The sequence below is a fragment of the Mobula hypostoma genome, chromosome 15 (assembly GCF_963921235.1).
Source record: "Mobula hypostoma chromosome 15, sMobHyp1.1, whole genome shotgun sequence".
NCBI classification, from domain to species: Eukaryota; Metazoa; Chordata; class Chondrichthyes; order Myliobatiformes; family Myliobatidae; genus Mobula; species Mobula hypostoma.
The window spans coordinates 5,726,155-5,744,972 of record NC_086111.1 but is presented as its reverse complement, the minus strand read 5'-3'; the positions used below and the strand labels follow the sequence as shown (position 1 = coordinate 5,744,972).

Below are 18,818 nucleotides of genomic sequence, written 5' to 3'. Positions count from 1 at the left end.
GACCCTCCATCACTACTTGGTCAATTAAAGCAAAATAGTTTGTAGAGTTTCTCACTCCTAAGATTTAAAAATCAACTACTGGTACAGCTCATGGCAGAGGAATCTAACCTGGGCAAACTAAATTAAGATGGAAGATAGGAATCTGTAATGTAGCACCGTTACTTTATTAAGCAGAGTCACGTGTCCAGTTTCAATCCCTTTGTGAATTACCAGTGTAATATCAATACAGCAGGTGGGATAGATATTATATCATTATGCAGCAGAAATCCTCAGATGTCAATTTCCCTCTGACAGATACAAGTCATGGTGCAAATTAAGATCACAAAATAGTGTTTTGTAGCAGTTCACCAGGGATGTTTATAATGGATACCCCGGTGTTATCACAAACTTGCAGAATTAAAGCAGGATCTCAAAATCAGATATGAATGGTTCATTATACAAATTGCTGAGAAGCCTTATCTGGGAGTGAACACCTTTGAGTAACTATTAAATTTAGGTTTTTCCACAGGAAATTTATTATAGGGAATGGAGTTTGAGCTTATTATTGTTGGAGAGATTTTTCAAGCCATTTTAGAATGTTCTAATCCCTTTTTACATTTAATGATCATACTTGTCATTACCGTTACTTGTATCATCTACTGTTTCATAGCCAAGTTGATAAACTGCTCCTAAACTTACACCATTGCTGCTTTGTACTAGACTCTCCCACTGTACATCCAATATTTGGTAGGCTTCAATGAAATCTCCCCTCATTCTTCTAAACTCCAGTAAGTACAGGCCCAAAGTTATCAAACGACCCTCATATGTTAACATTTTTATTCCCGGAATCATTTATAGCCAAGTTTGTGGAGTATACCAAGATAAGTAGTTGAGAAAGTATGGAGCCTTCAGCAGAACCTTGACAAATTAAGAGAATGGACAAATAAGTGGCAGATGGAATAGAGTGTAGAGAAATGTATGATCATGCACTTTTGTAGAATGAAAAAAAAACAAGTACAATTTTCCAAATGGGGAGCAAAATGGAGTGCAGAAGATTGGGGCGGGGGGGGTGGATCTTTTTGAAGCCCATCAGATATTGAACCGCCTAGATAGAGGGAACGTGCAGAGGATGTTTCCAATAATGGGAGATAGAATAGAAGAACATCCCTTTAGAACAGAGATGAGGAGGAATTTCTTTAGCCAGAGAGTGGTGAATCTGTGGAATTCATTACCACAGACAGTTGTGAAGGCCAGGTCAATGGGTATACTTACAGCAGAGGTTGATAGGTTATTGATTAGCTAAGGGTGCCAAAGGTTACAAGGGAGCAGGCTGGAGAATGGGATTGAGAGGAAAAATAAATCAGCTATGATTGAATGGTGGAGAAAACTCAATGGGCCGAATGCCCCAGCTCTACTCCTATGTCTTATGGTCTCGTAGACAACCACCAAAGGAAAATAAAAACATCCCATTAACATTGACTTCCTCATGACTATGAATTCCTAACATGAAAGCAAACTACGATTCAGTGTTACATATTATTAGGTAAAGGGTGGTGCTGATCAGGTTCAGATATATAATCTCAAATGTAGGGACCTAACCAGAAATGTAAATCTCTCCACTTTTATTGATGGACTAAAGACTTTGTTTCTTTTGGAAAAGCAACATAAGAAATTCACTGCAGAAACTTTCCACACTCACTCGAGGAATAACAGTTACCGGAGCTCTCAAGGACATGACCAGAACTGTAATCAGTGTTCCAGCTGGGACCAAATTACTGTTCTACAAAGTCTGGCTTCACTTCCTGAATTTTGCTCTTTATGACTTGAAGTAAAGCCCACAGTCACAACTGCTTTATTAACTATCCGCTCACTTTGAGGTATTTGCCCACAAACGCACCCAAGTCTCAAACCATGTACCATTCTATATCACCTCACACTTTATGTGAAAAAGACCACGTCGCTCAGGAACTGTGCTTTGCGACTGTACGTGTTGGATTGTATGTGGCTATACGGACTGTGAGTATATGTAGTGTGACGACATGCTCCTTGACCCCAGAGGAACAGTGTTTCCTTTAGCTGTATAGATGTTTGAAAGACAAAAACATTGAACGTGAATTTGATGTGCAGTCTGCACCTTTCTCTTTCCACAGAAACGGATGCAGTTGTTGAATTTACTTGTTTTTTTTTGGGGGTACTGTCTTTCAGAATGCCCTCTGGTTTTGCCCCCACCAACAAATGGAAACAGCAGAAACGCTGTAAAAGCTCGGGGCAGAGTTTGCAGCTCAATCCTGGTGTCGTGTGTAAGGCGTTTGTACGTCCTCCCCGTGGAATGCGTGCCTTTTCTCAGCTGCTATGGTTAGCTCACACAGACCAAAGTCATACCAGTTAGCAGGTTAATTGGTCATTGTAAACTATCCCGTAATTAGGTAAGGGTTAAGTCGGGTTTGCTGGGAGACAGCTCAAAGGGCCGGAAGGGCCTATTCTGTGCTGCATTTCTGAAGAAATAAGATGACAGAAAACTCACTTGTACCTGCTTTATTATCTATCTTCTCTTTACGGGTGATTCCTCTAGTTCTGCAAATTCTGCAGTGGCTGAAGAAGCCAATGCAGGAGCTTCTGATTTTGCCATGGTAGGGCTGGGACAGCCGGCCGGGTGGATGGGCAGGTGAAATTCAGGAGGTGGTCTGCTCCACTCGGCATTTCTTCGGGGCTTCTGAATGCACAACATTTGGGCTCTTCATACTCCTCAGTGTTCATTCTCCACTGTTCTCCAGTGTTCATGGGCCAGAGACTCACAGAAGATGGTGGAGATGCAATTTTCATTAAGTCTTTGGGAACATCCTTGAAATCTTTTTCTTTATACACTTTGCAGTTCAGAATATGTGTTTTATTATGTAGAAATATTTCTTAACGTGATTTTGGACAAGTTTACATATATTTCCTGGTGAAGGCCTATCAGCTGTAAATTGAACTCGGGTTTTACTGATGTGATCAGAAATGGAAAGGGTGAATAGTTTCAAGTTCGTGCATGTCAACATCTATTAAGATCTATCCTGGGCCCAACATATTGAGGTAGTTACAAATCAGACATGACAACGGCCATATTTCATTAGGAACATAGAACATAGAAATTTATAGCACATCACAGGCCCTTCAGCCCACAATATTGTGCCGACTATGTAGCTTACCCTAGAAATGGCCTAGAATTTCCCTACCGCATGGCCCACTATTTTTCTAAGCTCCATGTACCTATCTAAGAGGGTCTTAAAAGACCTTATGGTATCCGCTTCCATCACTGCCACTGGCAGTACGTTCCACGCACCCACCACTCTCTGTGTGAAAAACTTACCCCTGACATCCCCCTTGTACCTACTTCCAAGCACCTCAAAGCTATGTTCCCCCCCCCAGTGTTAGCCATTTCAACCCTGGGAAAAAGCCTCTGGCCATCCACTCAATCAATGCTTCTCATCATCTTACACATCTCTATCAAGTCACCTCTCATCCTCTGTCACTCCAAGGAGAAAAGGCCAAGTACGCTCAACTTATTCTCATAAGGTACACCTCCAATCCAGGTAACATCCTTGTAAATCTCCTCTGCACTCTCTATAGCATTCACATCCTTCCTGCAGTGAGGTGACCAGAAGTGAACACAGTACTCCAAGTGGGGTCTAATTAACATCTTATACAGCTTTAACATTACCTCGCATCTCTTGAACTCAAACCCATGCTTGATGAATGCCAACACACCATATGCCTTCTTAACAACACTGTCAACCTGTGTAGCAGCTTTGAGTGTCCTTTGGACATGGACCCCAAGATCTCAGATTCTCCAACTGCCAAGAGTCTTACCATTTATATTATATTCTGACTTCAAACTGGACCTACCAAAATGAACCACTTCACACTTACCTGGGTTGAACTCCATCTGCCACTTCTCAGCCCAGTTCTGCAGCCCATCAATGTCCCACTGTAAATTCTGACAACCCTCCAGACTATCCACAACACCCCCAGCCTTTGTATCATCAGTAAACTTACTAACCCACCCTTCTACTTCCTCATCCAGGTCATTTGTAAAAATCACAAGAGGAGGGGTCCCAGAACAGATCCCTGTGCAACACCACTGGTCACTGTCCTCCATGCAAAAAATGGACCATCTACAACCACTCTTTGCCTTCCGTGGGCAAGCCAATTCTGGATCCACAAAGCAAGGTCTCCTTGGATCCCATGCCTCCTTATTTTCTGAATGAGCCTCTCATGGGGAATCTTATCAAATGCCTTGCTGAAATCCATATACACTACATCCATTGCTCTACCTTCATCAATGTGTTTTCATCAAGAAGTTTGAGGAGAATTAGTATGTCACCAAAGACACTTGCAAATTTCTACTGATGTACCACAGTGAGCATTCGAATGGTTGCATCACCATCTGGTGCGGAGGGAGCACTGCACAGGATTGATAAAGGAGCAGAACATAGTAAGCTCAGTCACCTCCACCATGGGCACCATCCTCACCAGCATCCAGGACAATTTCGAAAGGCAATGCCTCAAAGAGGTAGCACCCACCATTAAGGACTCCAATCACCCAGGACTTGCCCTCTCTCATTGCTGCCATCGAGCTGGTAGAGGAGCCTGAAGGCACTCACTCTGTGTTTCAGGAACAGCTTCTTCCCCTCCACCAACAGAATTGTGAATGAACAGTGAACCATGAACGCTGCCTGGGTGTATTTCCCTCTGCGCCACAAAGCAACAACTTTCATGCCAGTGATATCAAGTCTAATTCTGATTCACTCAAATACTATTGTCTTTTTCAACTTGTATTTTGTGCAATCTATAGAGGTGTAGATAAGTGTAGATAAATACATGCAGGCTTTCCCCCTGTGAACCAGAGGTTTTATGTTTAGGGTGAGAAGTAAAATATTTAAGGGTAATCTGAGGGGATCTTCTTCACTCAGAGTGTGGAACGAGCTGGCAGTGGAGGTAGGTGCAGGGTTAATAGCGACAGCTGCACGGCAGTAGAGCGGTTAGCACAGTGCTAAATAACTCGGACTGTCAAGAGCTTGGAGTTCAGTTCTGGTGCCACCTGTAAGGAGTTTGTGTGTTCTCCCTGTGACTGTATGGGCTTCCTTCAGACGCTCCAGTTTCAGAGATGTGCTGCTTGTAGGTTAATTGGTCATTGTAAACTGGACTATCATTAGGCTAATGTTAAACAGGTGTTAAAATAAAATTTAACAGAAGCCTGGACAGGTATGGAGAGCCAGGGTCCTGGTGCCGATAGATGGGACTGGGTAGAAAAACAGTTTGGTACAGACTAAATGGGCTGAAGAGCCTGTTTCTGTACTGTAGTGCTCAATGACTCTAAAACGCTTGGCACTTATTATTTAATGGCAAAAACTGGATCAAACCATAACATTGGGTCACAGGGGAACCACAGTGGTAAGGCGGGTGAAAGAATTTGTCTCGTCTCCTGTGACCCAACTATGATCTTGACATCTGTTGCTGTTTTAATCAGATTTATAATCAAAATGATCGACTGATACTTGATCATGCGGGGATTAATCAAACCTTCTTTGATTTTTATTCTTCCTTACATCAATCAGAGTCTCCTCGAGACTCTAAATATATGAATGATTTTTTAGATAACCTAGACTTCCCTGAGATTTCACAGGATATGTCTTCTATGCTAGATACTCCCATTACCACTGATGAGATTAAGAATGTTATTTCCTCTATGAACCTGGGGAAAGCTCCTGGCCCTGATGGGTTTACCTTACCGCAGAATTTTATAAATGTTTTGCACCTTCATTAATCCCTTGGTTCTGTAGGGTTTTCGAGGCTTCATTAAAACTTGGTAAACTTCCCGAATCTTTCAATAGAGCGTCAATCTCTCTAATATTAAAGAAGGATAAAGATCCTGCTCAATGTGCATCTTATAGACCAATATCTTTATTAAATGTTGATTCTAAAATTTTTTCTAAGTTATTAGCAAACAGATTAGAAAAAGTACTTCCTTTTATTATTTCGGAAGACCAAACGGGTTTTATTAAAGGTCGTTACTCTTTTTATAACATTCGCACATTGTTAAATATTGTTTATACCCCCTCACAAAATGTTCCTGAGTGTGTTATCTCTTTAGATGCTGAGAAAGCTTTTGATAGAGTAGAATGGCCTTACTTATTTAAGGTGCTTGAAATGTTTAATTTTAGCTCGAAATTTATATCCTGGATCAAACTGTTATATCATTCTCCTGTGGCCTCGGTCTGTACTAACTCTTTAAGCTCACCTTTTTTCCCTCTTTTTCGAGGTACTCGACAAGGTTGTCCTCTTAGTCCTTTATTATTTGATATTCCATTAGAACCTCTTGCAATTGCCATTCGAGAATCTCCAAATATTACTGGGATAACTCGGGGCTTAAAGTCCCATAAAATATCACTCTATGCCAATGACTTACTTTTATATATTTCTAATCCTCAAAAATCCATCCCTGCTGTTTTAGAGTTATTAGCACAATTTAGTCTCTTTTCAGGTTATAAATTAAATCTTAGTAAGAGTGAACTTTTCCCGATTAATAAACAACTTCCCTTATATCATAACTTTCTGTTTAAATTGATTAATAATTATTTTTCATATCTTGGGATTAAAATTACTTGTAAACACAAAGATTTATTTAAGATTAACTTTTTATCCTTAATTGACCATATTATTCAACTCTGCCAAAATTTTTATATATATTTCAGGCAATACCGATTTTTGTTCCAAAATCTTTTTTTGATGAAGTTGACTCAAAAATTTCTTCATTTATTTGGCAAAATAAAAACCCGAGACTGGGTAAAATACATTTACAGAAAGCTAAGAGAGATGGAGGTTTAGCATTACCTAACTTTAGATTCTACTATTGGGCAATTAATATTCGACATATGAAATTTTGGTTACTTGACCAGGATATACTATCCATTCTTAAATGGGTAGCATTGGAATTACAATCTGTTCAGGGCTATACACTTGGCTCTATTTTAGGTTCCTCTCTTCCTTTTGATTTGAAACGCTTCAAACAGGTCTCTAACCCGATAGTTAAATATACCCTACGTACTTGGTTTCAATTCAGAAAATTTTTTGATCTTAACCAATTTGAGCTAGCGATTCCTATTTTAGGTAACATATTTTTTCCTCCCTCTTTTACGGATCGTGCTTTTCAAATTTGGAAGACTAAGGGTATTTCACAGTTTCTGGATTTATTTTTAGATGGTTCCCTTATGTCTTTTGAACAATTATCTAATAAATATAATTTATCAAGAATACATTTTTTTAGATATCTACAAGTTAGAAATTTCCTAAGTACTATACTTTCTTCCTTTCCAATGCTTCCTCCTACATATATTTTAGATACTATAATTAACCTTAATCCATGTCAGAAAGGTGCATCGGCTATGATTTATAATATTATTATGAAACTTAGGAAAGCTGCATTTGATAAGATTAGGGTAGATTGGGAACAGGAATTGGGTTCTATCATTTCCGTGGATGACTGGGGGCAGATTTTACAATTAGTCAATACTTCCTCTATCTGTGCTAAACATTCCCTAATTCAATTTAAAGTTGTTCATAGAGCACATATGTCCAAAGATAAATTAGCTCGCTTTTATTCTCATATTAATCCTTTTTGTGATAGATGTCCGGGGCAGATAGCCTCTTTAACTCATAAGTTTTGGTCTTGTCCTACTCTGGAAACTTTCTGGAGAGACATTTTTAATATTATCTCAAAGGTATTGAATATAGATATCTCTCCTCACCCTATTACTGCTATCTTTGGACTACCTAAAATTTCCAGTAATCTTTCTCCTTCAGCCCGTAGAATGATTGCATTTCTTACTTTAATGGCGAAAAGATGTATCTTACAACATTGGAAAGAGCTTAATGCTCCAACTACCTTTTTTTGGTTTTCCCAGACGATATTATGCTTGAATTTGGAGAAAATTAGAAGCAATCTTTATGATTCATCACTTAAATTTGAACAGACCTGGAGATCTTTTATTCAATATTTTCATTTAATGTAATTTTTTTTCTTCTCTTTTTTGCTCCATATTTATATACCCTTCTTGTTTCTTTTTACTGTTTTTAATGGAGGTCGGGTTTGAGGACGTGATTTTAAGTTCTTTAACTCTACTTGGTTCCAATTTAGCCCATAGCTTTGCTTTGCTTTTAGTTTAGTTGCACGGTGGGTTTTTTTTTGGGTTTTTTTTTCCTTTTCTCTATTGATATATATATATAAAAATTAGTATACTATTATGTTACCTTAGTATGTTATGTTTAAATTACATTGTTTGTATCATTTTTTTTCTGTATTAATATCTCCTGTAATTTTATTGTATTCTAACAGTGTATCAGTGCCTATATGGCTTACCTTTTTGTATACTTATTCAATAAAAAGATTTAAAAGGACATCTGTTGCTGTCTGTGCAGAGAATGCACGTGCTCCCTGTGAGTGTGCTGTTGCAAGCACCACGTTAAATGGCTACTCTGAATGCCCTAAAGCGTAGGCGAGTTACAGGTGATTCGGATTAAGGGGAGATAACGAGATAACGTGTCAACTTCCCTCACTGTGAACAATTTATAAAGACAACTATGCAGTGAGCTAAATAACTTCCGAAAAATCCCCCAAGGTGGATGTTTTTCTTCAGGAAGTGATGCTCATACAAAATGAACTGCATCTCTACAGGCCAGAGTGGGGAGGGAGTTAGTCTCAGGGAAATGAGTGGAAATGCTGGGATCCCCCGAGAGCTCGTACAGACTCAAACTGGCATCTTGTGTCATAAGGAAATATAGCAATTCCTGACATGTGATATCAGAAGGAGCAGTGTGTGCAGAAAGTAGTGACACCTCCAGGGATATTGACTTTATACACTGATGTTTAATTAGCCTGTTGCTTTTATTTCAATGGAAGTTCATCACCAGCAACCTTGTTACAGTCAAAGCTTCTTTGAACTAGTAAGTACAGTTTGACTCTCTTGACTTGTGACTTGATACTGCCATGGGTTGTGAGGGCCCAAGGCTGTCCGGCCCATTATCAGAGAATGAGGACTCTTTACTTACTCATAACTCTGCACCGTTCCCTTCCACCCGTTTTTAATGATCCCCCCCCCCGCCCCACCTCTCCACCTCCCCATTCTGCTCCATTTGATCTCATGCAAACTCAAGTTTTAATAGAGCTGACTTATCAGGTACAGGTTAATTCTTGTCGCATGTACTGACTCGCAGTGAGAAGCTTTTGTTGACATGCCTGGCTTGAAACTGTGCACATCAAAAATGCAGAGGTCGGGATCTGACAAGTGTAGAAATCACCATTTCACTTTCCCACAGCAAAGGTGCTCTAATTTCATGATTTTTTTTTCTTTTGGTCATTTCTGATGTAGCATTAGTGCTAACTTTAATGAGAGAGAACCATGTGCAATTCAGTTTCAAGGCACCTTTGTCTATGTTGCCAAAACCTCTGATTTTATATATCTCCACCTGTTTTATTCTGAGCCATGAAAGTTGGCCTCTACTTCGTTTTCCTGCCAATCTCTCAGAATCTGCAGTTCCCCTGCACTTCAAAAAATCTATCTTGGCCTTGAACATGCAGAACAATTCAGCATGTACAGCCCTCTGGACCAAGGAATCAAGTTTGATGTTCTTCTGCTGGATTTAGAACTGGGTTTAGTTCAATTTGCACTCTAAAAGGTAAAGACGTGAGTAACAATCCAGTTCAGTCCAGGGGCACGGTGTCAATATTCAGACCAGTATCCAACTGAGGTCCCATCTGTCCACTGATGGAATTGTAAATGGTTGTACAGTGTTATTTTGATGAGCAAAGATGCACACCCTACCACAGAGCTCTAAATCAACTATGTTTCCATTTTCCCATCACTCTTTTGTGGGACTTGGTGATATGGAAACATTTTGCTCTTTTGCCCCACATTATACTTGTAAGAAAAAGCTTTTAAATAACATCCTTAATTCATAGTAAAATACTTCTGTAAGTTACAAGGTTGTAAAAAATTTACTAAAGAGAAAGTACTTTACTAAAGTTGTGTTTATTGTTGGGAGCTTCATTAGCTATTCGTTAAAAGGCATGGACAGAGTGGATGTGGCAAAGTTGTTTCCCATGATGGGGGAGTCTAGTACGAGAGGGCATGACTTCAGGATTGAAGGGCACCCTTTCAGAACAGAAATGCGAAGAAATTTTTTTAGTCAGAGGGTGGTGAATCTATGGAATTTGTTGCCACGGGCGGCAGTGGAGGACAAGTCATTGGGTGTATTTAAGGCAGAGATTGATAGGTATCTGAGTAGCCAGGGCATCAAAGGTTATGGTGAGAAGGTGGGGCAGTGGGACTAAATAGGATAAAATGGATCAGCTCATGATTAAATGACGGAGCAGACTCGATGGGCCGAATGGCCTACTTCTGCTCCTTTGTCTTATGGTCTTATGGTCTTCATTAGTTGCCACCTTTGGAGTTCTGGAGAATGAGAGGTGACTTCACAAGAGGGATATATGATTCTGAGGCACAGATAGAGTGGACAGCTAGTGTCTTTTGTCCAGGGTGCCACTGACTAATACCAGAGGACATCCTTTTAAGGTGAGTAGAGGAAAGGTCAGGAGAGATTTCAGAGGTAGTTGTGTGTTTTTTAATACACACACACACAGAGCCTGGAATGCACCACTGGGGACGGTGGTAGATGCTGAAATAAAACAACATTTAATTAAGAGACTCTTAAGCACATGGATGAATTGAAAATGGAGGGTTCTGAGCTGCCTAAGAGGAGAGAGTTAGACAAGATCATAAAACAAAAGACACAGGAGCAGAATTCGGACATTTGGCCCATCGAGTCTGCTCCACCATTCTGTCATCCCCCTCAGCCCCATTCTTCTGCCATCTCGAGTGACAGTGTTGCAGACTAAAAGGTTGACACAACATTGTAGGCCAAAGGGCCTGCACTCTGCTGTGCTGCATAGTTCAATGCTCTACGTATTTACAGTGACTTTTTGTTTGAATTGTCCAAACTTACCCGACCCAGCTTGTGTTCTGCAATAGTACAGGAGTCCATGAAGGTCTGAGCAATGACTGATAGCATGGCGTCTACATTATCCGACACCTGAACGTCAAAGGTGAAGTGTGGATTTTTTATGATGTTTATCCAAAAACGAAGAGGAAGACTGGAAAAGAAAATCCATGATTTTATAAATCTGGGTTATCTTTACATATTTAACCCTTAAGATTTAATGACCCAAATCAAGGGCTTTTTGTTTCAAACATTCCTTAAATAGTTGAAGTTTGACTCCCAAATTAACATACTGGAATCGTTCATACTGCCTTTTCCACAATGCTCTCTAATGTCAGCAATTACTATTTGAATCCGGGATGCCTTTAACTGAAAACAATATTCCACAATGGAACATGAAATGTGGATCATGAACTATTACTTGCCTATTCAATGATATAATAATAACCGATATATCATTAATTAGGGTGCACGGTAGTGTAGCAGTTAGCATGACACTATTACAGTTCGGGGCTCTGGATTTCGAAGTAAATTCTGACATCATCTGCATGGAGTCCTCCTCATGGATTGTGTAGGTTCCCTCCAGGTGCTCTGGTTTCCTCCCACAGTCCAAAGGCATACCTGTTAGTAGGTTCATTGGTCGTTGTAAGTTGTCCTGTGACTAGGCTAGGGTTAAATCAGTGGACTGCTGGGGTGGTGCAGCTCGAAGGGCTGGAAGGGGCTAATCCACAATGCATCTCAATCAATTAATCAATCAATCAATCTATGACTGAATCATAAATAAGCAAATGAATAAATAAATTCACTTAATAAATAGTTGGATTTATTGGAGCAAGACCAAGAACCCTGTTTGTAGCCACGTAGTGGTATAAAGGTGTCAGAGTATATTTAAATATTGCTGCACTTGCTACTGATGGCCAGTAAACTCCAGTAACACCCAGGTTTGATGGAGAAGGGAAAGATTTAGAAGAGATTTGAGATGCATGTTTTTCCACTCTGAGGGTGCTGAACATATGGAATAAGTTGTCAGAGATCTTCTCACGGTGGTATGTCAATGAAAATGGGTCAATGACTTTAATATCAGGATACCAAGGACTGAAACTTCTTTTAGGTAAGATCTGAGGTATTCAACTTGTTTCTTTCCAAGTAGAAAAATTAGTTTAGTTGTTTGAATCTTTTTGCAAAGTAGCTAGAAGAAGGGCTATGATATTTTCAAGATGCCCGAGTCAGTCTCAACCAATGCTTTCAATTATAATGTGCAATCACCACTTAATGAACACCAAATCTAAACGTGTTAGATCCTAGAAAGAACTGCTAGTTGACTAGTTATTAGTATTACTAATGGTTGAATCAGAGAGTTATAGAGCATAGAAACAAGCCCTTTAGCTAAACTCATCGATGGTAATCAGAATGCTTGTCTACGCTGGTCTCATACCCCACCAAGAGTGACCACTCAGATCACTGTACAAAATACTTCTGTTCTGTTGTGATCCCCATACTGTGGATGTTGATGTGCAGATCACGTGAGATTTCTTTCTGTATTGCTCCATTTTGTGGAGATTGCTGCAGTCACTGCCCTCTCTAACTCTTCTCGTGGTACATCTGGCAAGTGTTTTGGTCCAACCCATGGAACTGCTCACCACCCTTCTCTTGCACAACATCTCCCTCCCAGATTGCATCTTATCGATAAGGACTTGTATGTCAGTTAAATGATGTGGGAGTTCACTCCTCTGCTTCACAACCTGCATATTCTCCTCGGCAGCCGAAGGACTGTAGTATGGATGTGATGGTGAGAGTGACATTAAAGGCTGTACACCCTTTACTGAACATTGTACAGCAAAGTGTCAGGAAATGCATCAAGTTGAGCATGCCCCTAACCAGAAATGCAAAGGCTTCGTTTGGGCATTAGTGCTAAATAAAACCATGTTTAGGTACAGCAAAAAAGCAAGCATGGTTTATAAACAATATTTAAATAGTTAAAGTACATTCATTATCAAAAGATGCATTTCACATACAACCTTGAGATTCTTCTTTTTGCAGGCAGTCACAAAACAAAGAAACACAATAGAACCTATTTTTAAAAAAAACCACAACAAAGACCGTCAAACCCCAAATGTGTGAAAAAAAGAACAAATCGTGCAAACAATAAAAAAAAAACAAATAACACACAGAACATGCACCACGGAGTCCCCAAAAGTGTGTCCACAGCCATGGAACCAGTTCAACACTGTAGCCAGTCCAGAAGCCCGATGGCTGTAGTCCATAACTACAGAGACAGTTCAGTACTGAGATGAGTTACCCCCTTGGAATAGTCAGCTTAGCACTAGTTTGTCCTTTGCCTTTGATTTAACAATAAGGACTAACAGAGGTAGCCAAGTAGAAGGTAAAGACAAAGCATATGGATAAAGATTAAAGATAGGAGGGAAAAAAATCACAGCTCTAGTCACTTCACCTGCAACTAAGGGATTGCTTCCATTTTTATTGTGCAAGGGTTAACAACATGTAACCGTAAGATTTCCAGATGTGTATTTATGTTTACTGCACAATGGACTGGATTGTGCAGACGTGTTTAATTACAGAGCACTAATTGCTCAAGTTCAAATTTGCTTCCACCTAGTCTGTCAATTTTCTGGGTAATTACAAATTTAATCAATAAAAACAAAGCTGAAAAGCCACAGAATTTTAGATAAAGAACATTATGGTGTTTTATAATTTAAAGCAAAACACCTGCCTTAAATAGATCATTTAAAGCTAGAGAAAAGGCAGATGGAAAGTAGTGTTGAAACAGCGCTAAACATCAGAAGGGTCTTTGGAATGCTAAATTCCTCAGAAATATAACAGCAGTCACACAACACAGCATAGACCAGCTCCGTGCCCCAGCTCTGCATAGAGAGAAAAAATGTTTCTGAAAAATAATCATTCTTCAAATTTCTTTTTTTTTGGCATGTGCCTGCGTGCGTGCGAGTCTGTGCTTGTGCGTGCATCCATCCGTCCGTGATGAAGTCTTTGTCATGGCTTTTTACAAGGCGTGGTGCGAGAGAGATAGAGATAGAGATAGAGATAGAGAGATATATATATATAGAGAGAGAGAGAGAGAGAGAGAGGGATGGAGGGAGGGAGAGGGAGAGGGGGAGAGAGGGAGAGAGGGAGAGGGGGAGAGAGGGAGAGAGGGAGAGAGGGAGAGAGGGAGAGAGGGAGAGAGGGAGAGAGAGAGGGAGAGAGGGAGAGAGAGAGAGAGAGAGAGAGAGAGAGAGAGAGAGACTGACTGACTGACTGTGTGGCGTGCCACTCTTCACAGTATTTTTCCCTTTATTTTACGAGGTTCGAGTTGCGATCTCGACACTCAACCCGGCACGGATGGAAAGCATACTCGGGAGTGGACCTGACTGGTTTCGAACCCGGGAACCTCCGCTCCCGGGTCTGGCGCCAATGTCATTACGCTACCAGCCAGCCCCATTCTTCAAATTTCAAAGGACTACCAAATCACTTTTCTTGACTGTTATTCTGGTTGGAGGTCAACATCCAGTGCTGGGGCATCTGTTGTTTGTGATATAGAACAAGCTCAAATTCAGTTTATTGTCATTCAAAAATGCACGTATACCACCAAATGAAACTACATTCCTGCGGACCAAGTTGTACAAGGCAGTACATATAACACAGACACAACACTAATTAATATTACCACAAATAACTTGACAAATAATAACATCCTCAGCCTGTGTTGGCCATTGCTGCAAACGATGCATTTCACTGAATGCTTCGATGTACATGTGACAAATAAAGCTAATCTTTATCTTTTTACTACAGGTGAAGAACAGTTGTTTACCTGTTTGTTTTCCAGATGTGAATGGTTTCTGCGTCAGTTATTCCATGGTGCACAGCCTGTTCATCCAGGAGATCAAAAAAATATTTAACGGCGAGAGGCACAGGCCGGCTGGTGCTGAGAATTACCTGAAAGAGGTCATCCACAAACTTCTGCAGGGTGCCCTGAAAGAAATGGCAAGGTGCAAGGCTCAAATGGCCACCTTTACAACTGTTGATGCTTCAAAACCCAGTTACCCACTATTACTTTTAAAAGTAATTTGGGTGAGAGGGCAAGCATTAGAAATAATCCCATTCTGCAAACCTGCTTTCAAACATGCCTCCGTTTTCATTCTGGCTCCTACCTTCATAGAGAGCAAGCGTGTTAAGTAGATCTCTGGGATAGCCTTCGCTCGCTCCCGTTCCCGTAGGCTGCCTCGCCTGTGCTTGGGGAGCTCAGGCTCTTCACTGGCTTTCACTAGGTGCCACACTTTCATCCCTCCTTCATCTGCATCCTCCAGCATTGGCGTCTCTGAGATGGGAAAACGGTTAGAGACAACAGTAGAGTAGAATGGCAACAAAAGAAAACCCCAAAAAGACTAAGTATACCTAAGGCAAAATACTTCCAATCAGTCAAACCCAGTAAGTACTGAACACTTAAGCACTGAACAGCACTCTTGCCTGAAAGTTAATGTGCATCACTGAGGAAACACTGGGCTGTTGGAAGAGAAATTTTTAGATTGCACCAAGAGTTTGTCTGCCTTCTTGGGTGAGACCAACAAGTTTCATGGCACTCTTTCAAAGAGCAGGTTGTGTTCTGGGAATTATCAATTAAGGTCTTGCTATGGCTAACTGGCTACAGCACTCCTGACATTACATTTCAAATAGCGCTTCATTGATTAATATATCAAGTGGTTTCTTATTTAAATCTTATAACCAACTATGTGTGTTCTCAGCTATCTCTCTGCTTAGTTTTCATTAAATACCACAGTAGACTATTCAGCCCATGATATTGTTCCAACATTTTAACCCACCCCAAGATCAATCTAACCCTGTCCTCCTGCTGGTTACTCAAGACTAGTCTTATTTTTTTTGTTCCTTCTCCTAGAGGCTCAGCCACAAGACCAACAGGCAACAAAGATTTTGATGTTCACTCACTCTCTCCTGCAATGTAGTCATGATTCTCATGGTGGATGTGTTTGCTGAGACGTGGAACAAGAGCAACCGTGGCCCCATCGGTCACCTAATAAAGTGATAAAGCACAACGATGGAATGAGTCTGGGGGGCACAGCAGCTTGGTAATGTAAGAACATTCATAACAGGCCTGACAGACGTACAAACAACAAAAGATGCATCACATGATCCAGATAAGTGGGAGGTTATTTGGGTTAACGGTACCTAGAGATCTGGGCACTGGCTTTCTCCACCTTTACTCTGAGCAAGACCTTAACTTGCCAAGAGAAACCACCCTACTTCTGCCTATCATTTTCACATAGTTTTGTGTTAATGTTATGTGCAAATGAAAGATAGCTACCTTGGGCTACCTTTCAGCTTCTATCCACAGGAGGTGAGGGACACAACTAATGAACGACTCTGCAGGAGGGATGGACATCACTAATGAGGGATTTCCTAGGAGGGGTTTGATACCGCCAATGACGGCACAATGGAGATTTACCAGGACTTGCAAACACTGTTTGGGAGGAGCTATTTACTTGGAATGTCAAAGGGAATTAAATTATGCCTGGTCTAGACAGGGTGAAGAGAAAGAACCTAGATCCAGTGCTGCTGCTGGCCCAGAGTACTCCAACAGTGTCTCTCAATTTACCAGTAGTGTCAAGTGCTTCAAGTACACAGGAACACTACCACCTGCAGGTTCCTATCCAAGTCAAACATCATCTTGACCTAAACCTGTTGCCGTCCTTCACTATCACTGCAACTTTCTCTACACCTGCATCAAAAAGACTGTAATAGTTGAAGAAGTTGGCACTTGGTTTGTTAGCATTTCCTGTATCCTATGAAAATTAGTAAATTGACAATAATTTGGGGACATTGATTTAGAAATTAAAGAGGAGCTGAGAACAATTTGTTTTTTTATATTGCAGGTTAGAAGTCTGTGCTTCAAAAGGTAACAAAGGTATTAACAGAAACCCATTAATTTCTTAGATGAGCCCTTGAAATGATTTAACCTACAAAGCAAGGACAGAGGTTTGGGTAGTAGAATTGGATAGCTTTATTGGGCAACACAAACATGATGAGATGAAAGGCTTCTTTCTGCACAATGAATTTCCACCATCATCTCATTCATTAACTAGTGTCCTTTCCCCATTCGTCTGTTTGGCACCTGGATTCGGGTATTCCCTAGTCAATGAACTCTGCTGAATTTGAATGCTGTTAATGGTCTTGTTTCCTACTGGAAATCTACCTTATAATGCTGCAGGGTGTTGAGACGCTTCCAGTTTCCCTGGACAACAGAGGTCAGATCTTCATCTGAAAGGATAAGATGTCCAGCCAACCCCGATCGCCACTCTAAATTAGTGGGACACAAATTGGGAAAATCTCAGCAGATTATATATAATTGTGCCAGAATTCCAGATATTTCATTGATAATGTTTATTCTTTACCAAATCTACTATGGTTAGATCCAGCTAGACCAGTTGAATACCAACTACTTGTTCAACAACATCCCAAAAGTGTTACATCAAACATTACTTCAATTAGCTCTTTGACCTTTAAGTTTGCCTCACTTCCCAATTTTGATCACCAACATAACACTTGTTTAGTTCAAAATCAGAATCAAGTAGCATCTGTCATGAAATTTGTTTTTTGCAGCAGTATATTGCAATACATAATAATGAAAATTAAATTACAGTAAGTATATAAATATACGCCTAACTATACACAAAGAGAGAGGGAATAAGACGCTGAGGCAGTGCTCATTGTGTGTTCAGAAATCCGATGGCAGAGGGGAAGAAGCTGTTCCTGAAACATTGGGTGTGTGCCTTTAAGCTCCTGTACTTCCTCCTTGACTGTTACAATGAGAAGAGGGCATATCCTGGGTATTCGGATTCTTTAATGATCGAAGCTAGCTTTTTGAGGCATCACCTTTTGAAGGTGTCCTGGATGCTGAGGAGGTTAGTGCCTGTGATGGAGCTGGCTGAGTTTACAACTTTCTGCAGCTTTTTCCAATCCTGTACAGTGGCCTCTCCACAACAATTGGTGATGCAACCAGTTGGAATGTTTTCCACAGTACATCTGTAGAAATTTGTGAGTGTCTTTGGTGACATAGTAATTCTCCTAATGAAATAGTTACTGTTGTACCTTCTTTCTAATTGCATTAATACGTTGGGCCCAGGATAGATCCGCAGAAATGTCGGCACCAGGAGCTTGAAACTGCTCACCCTTTCCACTGCCAATCCCTCAATGAGGACTGCTGTGTGTTTCCTCACCTTAACCCAAGGCCTTTAGATTCAAGACTTGTGTCACCTTGTGCCCTTTATAAACTGCCTGCCCACACAGTGCTGAAACCATATTTATTTTTAGCAAGGCTTTACACACAGACAGACCTCACGATGCTGGAGTGTAAACACTGAATTGGACTTTTTGCTCTTTATGGGACATCCACGAGAAGATTAAAAATTAACTTTATTTGTCACATGTATATCAAAGCATACAATAAAATGTTTACAGTACGCTGAATGAACTCAGCAGGTCGGGCAGCATCAGTGGAAATGATGAGTCAATGTTTCGGGCCGGAACGCTGACTCATCATTTCCACTGATGCTGTCCGACCTGTTGAGTTCATCCAGTGCACTGTAAGTGTTGCTTTGATCACAGTATCTGCAGATTATTTTGTGTTTACAGTGAAATGTGTTTCTTGCATCAAATCAGTGAGGATTGTGCTGGGCAGCCCCTCAAGTGTTTCCACATTTCTGGCAGCAAGAGAGAATGCCCATAACTCAGTATGTCTTTGGAATGCGCGAGGAAACCCACAGGGAGAATGGACA

At 40.6% G+C, this 18,818-nt stretch overlaps 1 protein-coding gene across 5 annotated transcripts in view; it reads right to left on the bottom strand.

Annotated features, from left to right (window-relative positions):
- The window catches only part of plxnb1b (plexin b1b), a 373,688-nt gene that overhangs the window by 19,535 nt on the left and 335,335 nt on the right, over positions 1-18,818 (bottom strand). For all 5 annotated transcript variants that reach the window (XM_063067659.1, XM_063067658.1, XM_063067662.1 and 2 more), the window contains 5 exons: positions 17,237-17,340; positions 15,973-16,057; positions 15,180-15,346; positions 14,840-15,000; positions 11,020-11,167 (listed from right to left, as the gene is read on the bottom strand). In XM_063067659.1, coding sequence (XP_062923729.1) covers positions 11,020-11,167; positions 14,840-15,000; positions 15,180-15,346; positions 15,973-16,057; positions 17,237-17,340 — 665 coding nt within the window. The remainder of the gene's footprint in view (positions 1-11,019; positions 11,168-14,839; positions 15,001-15,179; positions 15,347-15,972; positions 16,058-17,236; positions 17,341-18,818) is intronic.